Source organism: Atractosteus spatula, chromosome 7 (assembly GCF_055471065.1).
Source record: "Atractosteus spatula isolate fAtrSpa1 chromosome 7, fAtrSpa1.hap1, whole genome shotgun sequence".
Classification (NCBI taxonomy): domain Eukaryota; kingdom Metazoa; phylum Chordata; class Actinopteri; order Semionotiformes; family Lepisosteidae; genus Atractosteus; species Atractosteus spatula.
The window spans coordinates 6,019,827-6,029,983 of NC_142712.1; the positions used below are offsets into that span (position 1 = coordinate 6,019,827).

Here is a 10,157-nt window from a genome sequence, read left to right on the forward strand (position 1 = left end):
TATAAACCAACAGGGGGTTAGCACTGTAATTCATTCAAAGGTGTATTTTGATGATTGCATTTCAAACGTGGGTTTTATGTTACCAGTTTCCACAGTTTTGCGTGTTTGTTTTTCGGCCGTATTGTTTACCACCTAACAACATTTTTAATATTGTCAAATTAGTTCCGTGTATGTCCTAATAGTTTGTAGTGTTACACTCCTTCCTGTCTTGCTAATGCTGTCTTGCTATAACTGAATACGTATTTTACCCAGGCAGAAAATAAATTACTTATAGTATAGAATAATCTTTATTTTTGTTTTTACGCCACCTTGACCGTGAAAAATAACTGTTTCCAGTGTTCAGTGCTCTATTTCAGTATCAAGAGATTGATTTGTAGCCTCCTCCGTCCTAATATCTTTTCCCCATTGAGACGGGTTTTGTTAACCTGTGGAATAGTGCTAGAATTGCAATTAAATCTGAGCATTTCCTTAAGCATTCGTCTGGGGTATTATTTACAGTTTTGTCCACAAAGTGAAAAAGAAGATATTTCTGCACCGGAATTAGTACGGAGAACATCGAATAGATCCAGTTCACGATTGGACTCAAGGGAATATCCAAAACTGACAGACAAAAAGAACTCGGTCACTTGTCCCAAGAGAAAACGCTGCGAGTTAACCTGATTCAAGTCCTCGGAGTAATCGACCAAGTCAACTCCCTGGACATCTTCTGAATCAACACCCAAACACAAATGGACATTTGGAACTGAGGACAGGTGTGGACATGCTGCCGAAAATATCCTGTTTTTTTTTTAGAAACAAGAGCCTTGACCCAAATTGCTACAAACACCTCTTTAGACGATGTGAACGACTTCCTTCCGTTTGTAACCTTTCCTACGTTCCCGTTTCTCAGTCAGATCAAGTAGCAAAACGTTGGGACCACAGCTGAAAAACCGAATAACCAGTCACTGCCGAATTTATACGAAGCAAACATTTTAATATGTAAAGGACTTTATGTTGCAGCCCGTTGCTAAGGCAACTCGCCGCTGTGTTTCTGCAGAAGTTACACTATATTCCTGCTCCTTATTATCTACCAAATTACTCTGTTCCCTGTTTAATTGTCCAGCCTCGCTACTTCTTTAACTGGACGTTGCTTCCTGTAAAATGTCATGTTATGCGAATCCATCTTTGATCGCGTCTGGGTTTGGCTTCATTGATAAGAGTTTTTTTTTTTACCTGAATCAAATTACTTTTCAAAGATGAAGAAGCCAAAGGCACGGAACTGTTTGTGCGAGTCCTTTCATGAGCGGATCTGAAATAGCCATGTGATTATATGTCACTCCAGGAAAGAAACACATGACTTCACCAGGATAGCTAAACAGACGTTACACTGAAATAAGAAGACACTTTGGGCCTCGACTTGTTAGTTGTCACGTAGCATTTTGGTTTAACAGCACATGTACTATAAGAAGTAGTACATGTGTTATTAAACCAAATTTGCTGACATCTTAGCAGTACAAAGCTACGTTTAAGGCGCACGAGCAACAGAGAGACGTTAGCTGACCATGCTTTCCAACCAAGCAGTGAGCGCCATTTCAGGTCACTCTTTGTCATCACATCTACAGGGAATTGTGACATTATACGGAATAGCTACGGCAAGCACAAACCCCACTCCTGCATCACTGGACGTTTTGTGATCCCGCAGCTGAGACGAAAACCGATTCAGATTGAATAAAGAAACAGTCCGTTAAGAGGGAAACGCCGGGGGTGACGGAGGTCACTAGGAGCAGGGGTATTAATCTCCGCGTCAGGCCACAATTTCACCTGAATTTTAGAATTTCACCTGAATGAAAGGTGGAGAGTATCAGGCACACTAATGCGAGTCACGTTTCAATATAAAAGAAAGGGGAGATCAAAGATTGTAACGATGCCCGATACTACTTTAAGTATCGAAAGGACATTCTATTTCCCTATTACCATCAAAACGTTTAAGTATAGTCGTTCAAACGTGTGTTTTCTAATGGGGGCGTTAACGCTCAGCAACAAAACCAAAGTCGCTGAGAAATGTTTTTTTGACACTTGTTTTCACCGCCCACGTTCCTGCGCCGATGTCTTGCTGCGGCGTTACTCTTCATCTGCTGGCACGCCGCTAAAACTCTGGCCGGGTAACGGAAGCAGGAGGCTGGCGATCGCCGTTTACGACAGCAGTCGAAACGGGCTCGCCCGAGCGAGGGCAGCGCCTTCCTCGGCGGGATCCCGCGGCCCACGGCGGGTGGGGGTCCCCTCCTCCCGCCCTCGGGTGCTGATGCGGCCAGCTTTTCCGTCGCTGGAGGAGGAGGAGGATGCGTAACGTCTCCGCGCAGAGAAGCCTTTACGCAATTCGGATGTCAGCCCGGCTTCATTGGCTCCTTGAACACAAAATAGGAGGGACGTTTTCCCAGCCGCAGCCAGCGCCAGCAGATAAAAAGTCGCCCGGGTCCAAGCCGGTGCAGACAGCCCTACGTCTCAGGAGAGGTCGGCACCGGCGACAAGCCCACTTTCTTTGACCGCCGGTTAGTTTTCGGTTATTTTATTTCCTTTCATACTCAGGAAAAGAAAACACCCACTGAGGTCCTCGACGCGGAGGATTCTGCGAGCGATAGATCAAACGGATAAGAAGTCTGGAATAAATATTACCCATCGCTGTTGGAGAGTTGCCGATGCGCCAGCTGACCATGTCAAACAACTTTTTGCTAACACCGATTCCGGAGACAACGGATTACTTTTTACACCGGGATATTAAGATTGCGGTGCTGGGAACCAGCGGAGTGGGCAAAACAGGTAATTATTATTTTTGGTGTGGCCGGTTGGCAAAAGATTTCCTGTAGGTGCAACTGAATCACATTCTTTGTTTATTCGATTGAAAAAAAAAGAAGGAAACGAGAAATTCCATTGACGTATTCTTGGTAGGACAGTTGCATTTTTTTTAATGACACCGGTTACGGGATATCTGGTCTGAAGGAGCGGTACCCCAGGGGCGAGGGACTTGTACCCACAGTAATCACAGGCAGAGCTCTGTGTAGTGAGCCGTAGTTCAGAGAGGACGGAGTATCTTGCTTCGGCCAGGAACGCAGGAGTGCTTTGATGCCGTGCCTAGCTTCTGGACCCCGGTGACACCGTGTTTCGCTGTCTGTTTTCCCAGCCATGGTGGTGCGGTTTCTCACCAAGAGGTTCATCGGCGATTACGAGCCCAACACCGGTAAGCATTTTCATTCCGATGCCGGAGGAAGGTGACACAGGAGTAACAACCTCGATTGGTAAGAGTAAACGTGTGTCTCTTGCTTTTCCTTGGCCAGGAAACCTGTATTCCAGACTGGTGCAGCTGGAAGGCGCGCCGCTGTCCGTGCAGATCCAGGACACCCCGTGCGTCCAGGTAAGAGTAAAGAGCCTTAAAGCGTTCAAAGGCCCCCCAAACTGGCACTGCCAGTCAGTTAACAACAGCATTCTTCACGTTCAAAACCCAGTGCCGCCTCCTGCGGATCTCAGGCGCCCGTGTTGTGTATCTATAGGAAACTATGCGGAGCTTGGCGACTTGTATGTGGTGTAGTTTCAAATGCAATTCCCGGCTATCTGCCTGCAATACCTATTGCCTTATCTAATAATATCCAAGATCTGATCTCTTACATCCTCCTGCCCCCTGCATACGCCCCTCAGTTTTGCGCTCAACCCAAAACGCGGCCACCACTTGCATTGTGCACTGAACTGAAAATACTGCAACAGGCGACTTTTGCGCACAGCCGCTCTCTAACTGCTGGTTACGTTTCTTGCTGCTGCCCCGTTCCTGCCTGCAAGAGCCGTGACGTCATTTGTTGTGTCGGTTTCTATGTCAGTGTTATGTCATCTTTCGTGTCATTCGTCATGTGAGGAAAACACGCACGTCAGCCTTTCATTGCACTCGGGTACAGTACATACGACAATCGACGTGAACTTGAACTGTGGAGTCTTGGTCCCCACGACCCAGGGGGGTGCTCACAGCTCCCCAGTTCAAGAGCAGGGGTGCTGGTGACATGCGTGAGACTCAAGATCTGTTGTTCTCCCCCCCTGCTAGATGAGTGGAGACGGAGCTCGGATTCCGGACATGGTCGCTCGAAGTATCCAGTGGGCCGACTGCTTTCTCCTGGTGTACTCCATCACGGACTACCGCAGCTACGAGGCCATTCAGTGCCTGCACCAGCACATCCGCCAGGCGCACCCGGAGTGCAAAGCGCCCGTGGCCGTGGTGGCGAACAAGGGCGACCTGCTGCACGCCCGGCGGGTCCCCGCGCACGAGGGGCTGCGGCTGGCCAGCGAGCTGGGCGCCGTCTTCCTGGAGCTCTCCACCAGCGAGACCTACGAGGACGTCAGCGACGTGTTCGCGCACCTGTGCAAGGAGGCGTGCAAGCAGCAGGCGCAGTGCATCCTGGGCGAGAAGCGCCGGGGCTCCGTCATCCCCCGGCCCAAGTCCCCCAACATGCAGGACCTCAAGCGGCGCTTCAAGCAGGCGCTGTCCTCCAAGGCCAAGCCCGCTTTGTCATGAAGGAAGGAAGGAAACGGGGCTGTCGCTCGGAGACTTCGTCCCCGTAGTCAAACCGTCCTTCGCAACGGGGGGACAGAAACCCAAGTTTCTTGTATTTTTTTTCTAATATCAATATGTACAGATATGTGTATATATAGCGTGTAAAGATATTTATTTTTGTACAATTCTATTTCTTATTGCTCTTCCCTTTTTTCAAAACCGTCTTTTTAAGATGAATGATAAAAATAAAAATGTTTTACGACGTCTAGCATCTGAATGCCACGCATTCTATCTGCGGTGCAAGGTTATAAACAAGCACAAGGCGTTTATATCTCTTTGCTATGGGCGACTCCATTTGATCAGTTGTCTTTTCATGAATGTCCTTAAAATGAAATGAAATTCGTTTAAAGGTGAACCTTAAAATATGCACTGCGTAGCCCAAAACAGGTTTGCTCGATCTTTACCTGAGCACATTCTTTATATGTGCAATCTGTACAACAGCTAGTAACAGTCACACCAGCTGAGCAACTCGCAGTAGAAACGTGAAGTCTGCAGATGACAAACTGCAGGTTTTACTACTTACAGATTGATTTGGTTGCCACTCATGCCATGCGACTTACATTTGCATTCATTTATTCAGCTGAATATTTTACTGGGACAATTCAGGTAACATCTCTGAAACCCACAGCCTTCCAGTTACGAGGCCAGAATCCGAACCTTCACACTGCTGGTGACATCTGATTAGCAGTCGAGCTGCAATTACGTGATTTCTCCCTTCTCCACTCGGACTGCTGTGTGGTGGGGCTGCTGGTGCAGAATGGCCGCTCTGTGTCTCCCAGGTGGGGGCTGCACTTCACTGGAGGTTGAAATGGGTCCCTTCCTACAGTATGTATGAAGTGCTTGGAGTTCCTTTGAGATGCAACGTACTGTAGAAGTGTGATATGATACTCTGCAGTAAATGTTTTACTTATTGAATTTCTTTCGAACCATTCTCCAATGTAAACAGCTGCCCTTTTCTGGAGCCATTTAAAAAGAAAGCAGGTTGAGATGAAGTGAGTCCCTGCATGGCCCTCCCTGACACTTCCCAGGTGAGGACAGCTGAGCTACGACACTGAGGACACACTGTAAGGTGTCAGTAATAATGAATAGAGAAATCTGTAGACCAACCTCTCTGCTTGCTGGCTGCCTGTGGTTCTGCCAGAGCCACAAAGACACCAGAGCCTTGTTCCCTGCCTTGTATTTTCTGGGAGATTAACAAACAGGCGCTGGGAAAGTGGGTGTCTAGAGAAAGAGACTGCTTTCTCATCATATAGCTGTTTCCCAGATCTTAGCACACAATTAAGCCTTTCTATTTTATTTCTATAAGAAAGGAACAGACTATTTCGTAGAAAATGTCTTGTTAATTGCTATTGCTTTGACAACACTGCAATTCATGGGTCGTGCCAATACAGCTGCTTGGATTTGAGCGAACTGACTACGATCTCTGCACCCCTTAGCTAGAGTCTTTTCTGACAGCAGGGAGCAAGATCACTCGAACCTGGGCTCAGACACAGGGAGCTGAGAGTACATCAGACCATCTAGAACAGCTGGACTCAGCACTCCCTCCCTGCAACCCCACGCTCTGTCAGAATCACTTTGGTTCCCTGTGCTGTGTTTGATCTTAGCCTCTGACGACAGCATTCATTTTATTTTGAATTGGTAATGCTGTTCGGTGCCGTTTCACATGTTTCCAAACATTCCTTGACGTCCAGACAGAGTCATATGTGTTTCTCTAGCTTACTGGATGGGGATATTTTACCAGATCCATCGTTGACAAGCTGGCGGCCCGTTGCCGTAGTTACCAGGCCTGCTGTAGGAAAAGCATTCAAAAGAGACTGCGAGGGTGTGAGGTCACCAGGTGTTAGTCTCTCTGCTAAAGTGAGTTTCTGTGCTTTTCTGGCGAAAAAGAATAAATACAACAGGGCAACACTGAGAGCCCAGCCCTCAATACAGTCTGACAAAATTCCAGGATCCCAGTCACAGCCTGATCAGAAATCTGTTGGGTTTATTTGTGGCTGCAGAGAGGGTGAAGGAATCCCACACAGTAGAAGAATTCAGTTCCCTTTTGCAAGGCCACGGTTACTGCCTGACCCTGTGGATTAAATTGGACTGCAGTGTGTAAGTGTTGGGCAGCACAGTGGCACAGTAGGTGGCATAGCTGCCTCGCAGCGCTGGGGCCCCAGGTTTAATTCCAGGTCAGTTCCCGAGGTGCTATCTGAGTTTGTATATTCTCCCTGTATTCATGTGGGTTTCCTCCTGCTGCTCCGGTTTCCTCCTAAAGACCAAAAGCATACTGGTAGGTTAATTGGCTTAATTAGGTTAATTGGCCCTGGGGGAAGCGTGTACATCTGCGCTTGTGTCTATGCGTGTGCCCTGCAATGGACTGGCTCCGGCTCTCCCGCAACCCGGGACTGGAAGAAGAGGTCAGGAAATGAATGGACGTGTAAGTGTTGCTCACAGCGTGACCCAGTTATAATCATCGTAATAATGGAACTCTTTCATTCACCTCCACACGTGTTCAGACACACCAGAAAGTACTTTGTGATGTGTAAGCAGTGATGTAACATATCGGTTGATTGGTAATCGTAAGTAAGAAAGATTCGTTAGTGCTGAATATCGTATTTTAAGCCACACACACTTGACCCAAGCCGGACAGCTGGGAGCTATGGCGAGAGGCGATGACGCGAAAGGAGATTTTTTCTGCAACAATCAAAGATACAGAAAAAAGACAAATCAAATAACCTCGACGTTCGTGGAGGGTTAAAGGAGCGCAGGCTGTCCCTGCTCATGTGATCTGCAGTTCACAGGCTCCCACTGGGACACAGAAGCCCCGTTCTCACAGCACTGCGTAAGCGAGCTATTAATACCCCTGACCTTCAGTGCCCCAGCCGCTAGAGTACAACCCAACATGGCACACGAGGGCACTGCAGCGAACTGGAGTACTGCTCACTGTATGGAGGCTGGCTGTCAGGGCGGGGAGATGCTATCTGTTTCTCTGCCAGCTCCCAGGAGCTTCTGCCCAGAAGCTGGAGATTATTGCATGCCGTTTTACTGATCTCTATTGTGGGAACCCTGCTCTGGTCTTCTCCTCCAAGTCTGGCATTTGCTGATGGTTTCTAGAACACAGGAGTCCTTGGTTTTAACTAAGTCCTCATTAGTTCACTGAACTCGTTACTTATTGAGTTGGACCAATGGCGCATGCTCTCTTCCAAGCCTTACATTATCATTGCATTACATTACATGGCCCACTGAATATGTTGCAAGAGCACAGAAACTACTGCTGATACTTAAGTGTTAATGGCTGGAAGTGTTGTGAGCACAACTGGGGCATGCAACATGACAGCTCAGGTGTGAACTACATTACCCAGAATACTATGGAGGGGGGGGGGTGACCTGCCTCTCTCAGTCACCTGACCAGTAGCTGGAAGGAGATTGGTTAGGTGATGATTTAAAATCAGGAAGCTGAGGCTTCCTAGCACTTAGGACAGCAGAAGAAGTAAGAGCAGTGTTAGAGAGAGCTGCAGAGAACCCTTTGTAGGACTATGGAGTAATTGTTTTGTAAATTATGGCTGCATTTGTGTATTTCCCAGTGTTCCCCTGGGACCTGCCTATAAAAAAGATTTATTGCTACAATGCCCAACCCGTCACACTATGAATCATTAAAATTATGCCTAATGCTGTTAAACGTATTTTGTTCAGTAAAATGAATCATCAATCATAGAGCCTTCATAGCTGAGATGCCCTCCAAGTTTAATTAACCACACAACCTGCTTTTGAAGTGGGAATAGGGTGCACTTGTATAAATTGTTCCTGAGGCAATCAAGACCTTCTTGCCTTTTTCTTTGATATCTGCCTGTTTAGTATTCCCCAACGAGCAGTGCCGCCTGTCTGTTTAACAATGCTCTAAAGTCATGAATGGATCTCAGCTCATTTTTGTTTAAGCCTCACACCCCCGCAGGATATGAGGGAAGTGCTACCCTCCTACTTCAGCAATCAGAGAATTTCAAGCCCTCACCACCTGACAGCTCTGCCTTGAGAGCTTTTGATTGCTTCAGTCATTACAAAAGCGACACAGATGGGGTCCGAAGACAAACCAGAAATCAAGAACACCAGGGGTAGGTGTTATGTCATCACAAAATTCATACAGTCTGTTAACGAGGGTCTGATTGAAACTGCTGAAATTCCAGTAGACACTTCTGACGATCTTTGTGTTGCTGCTGTTTTCAAAAGCATGTACAGGATAATGCATGGCACATGGAAATTGTATAATGTTAAACTTTATTACTCATTATTGTTCTTAATAATTTATTCTGCTTCTGCCTTTGTCCAGGGTGACTTATGAGGACCACAATTAAAAAAAAAATAGTGAAAATTGAAAATCATACAAGGACAATATACGTGAGGTAGTAGGGATGTTTATGAGCAGCAATACTATCAAGTGATTGTGACACAAATATGGTATCCAGTACCAGATTAGCCACAAGAACAGAATAATAAAAGTAAAAAAAATAGGTACAGGGCAGGAGAAGATCACAGGCTTCACAAAATATTCAGTTTTTTCAGAATCACTTGCTCTGATTTGACAAAAGTAATGCAAAATCATTTTTTTTAAAATAACACAACATAGTATGCAGGACAGGCAAGGCTCAGGATTGTCAAGGGAACAGTGATGTTTACACACAGCTCTCCATGATGAATACACTTAACAGAGCTTTTACTTCACCATGGGTTTGCAGCACATGTGAACTGCCTCCACACTTCCACCTGTGACAGAACCTGATCGACACAAACAGGAAATTAATCATGTTGAGCTGCTTCAAGCCCTGGCTCCTGGCACCTTGCTTCTGCCAGTCTGGGCAGGCAACACACTGTGCTTGCACTAAGAATAGCGTGAAGGTCTCTCTTCCACTGAATGGCTCATTGAAACTCAGGAGAAGATCTGCCACTCAGCAGCCTGAGCATTGTGTGAGCGCTGGGTTCATGGGCCCACAGCTTTGTGTGACTTCATCAGAATTAATTCCTCAGACCTTCTGCAGAAAGCTGATACAGTAAAAAGGGATTGAATTGGCCTCGAATGGTTTGAATACAGAATATTTCTGAATAGCCAAACATTTCTTTATTACTGCCGCTAATTGAACTTTTCAAGGCTGATTATAATTTGACAGAAATCATAATGACTCAAGAGACGTCTGGAATGGCTTGCCCAAGTCATCATTGTAGCAAAGTGAAAATTATTGTAATTGCTGTAATTATGATTTTTTGTACCCAAATATTAAGTAAAAGATTCCTCTTACAGGAGCAAGGTTTTCAGAGCGAGTTGTCTGTCTTGGTTCCTTGTATTTATTTACCCTGGCTTGGCAATTTCAACATGCCTTCATGGCCCACTGTTATTTCTCAGTGATTGGCTAAATATCACCATTGGTCCGCCATGCTTCAGCCTGCTGCAGTAACATCATGGTTTCCTGCAGTCAGTTCATACAAGGAGCACTGTACACACACAGCTCCGGTTCTGCCCAGGCTGGCTGTGTGTCCGCTCTGGATGAGGTGCCACTGACACAGCTCTGGAAAGAACTGCTCGGTCCTTGCCGAGACTCTGGAGGGCCGGGCT

General features: G+C 46.5%; 1 protein-coding gene across 1 annotated transcript; it reads left to right on the top strand.

The window, feature by feature from the left end:
- The first annotated feature begins 2,485 nt into the window (after window positions 1-2,485).
- LOC148830291 (ras-like protein family member 11A) lies at window positions 2,486-4,741 on the top strand. Its single transcript, XM_088922008.1, has 4 exons — window positions 2,486-2,796; window positions 3,158-3,214; window positions 3,312-3,388; window positions 4,064-4,741. Exons 1-4 carry the CDS (start codon window positions 2,676-2,678, stop codon window positions 4,529-4,531), a joined length of 723 nt encoding a protein of 240 aa, XP_088778134.1. The 5' UTR covers window positions 2,486-2,675; the 3' UTR covers window positions 4,532-4,741.
- Window positions 4,742-10,157: the final 5,416 nt, after the last annotated feature.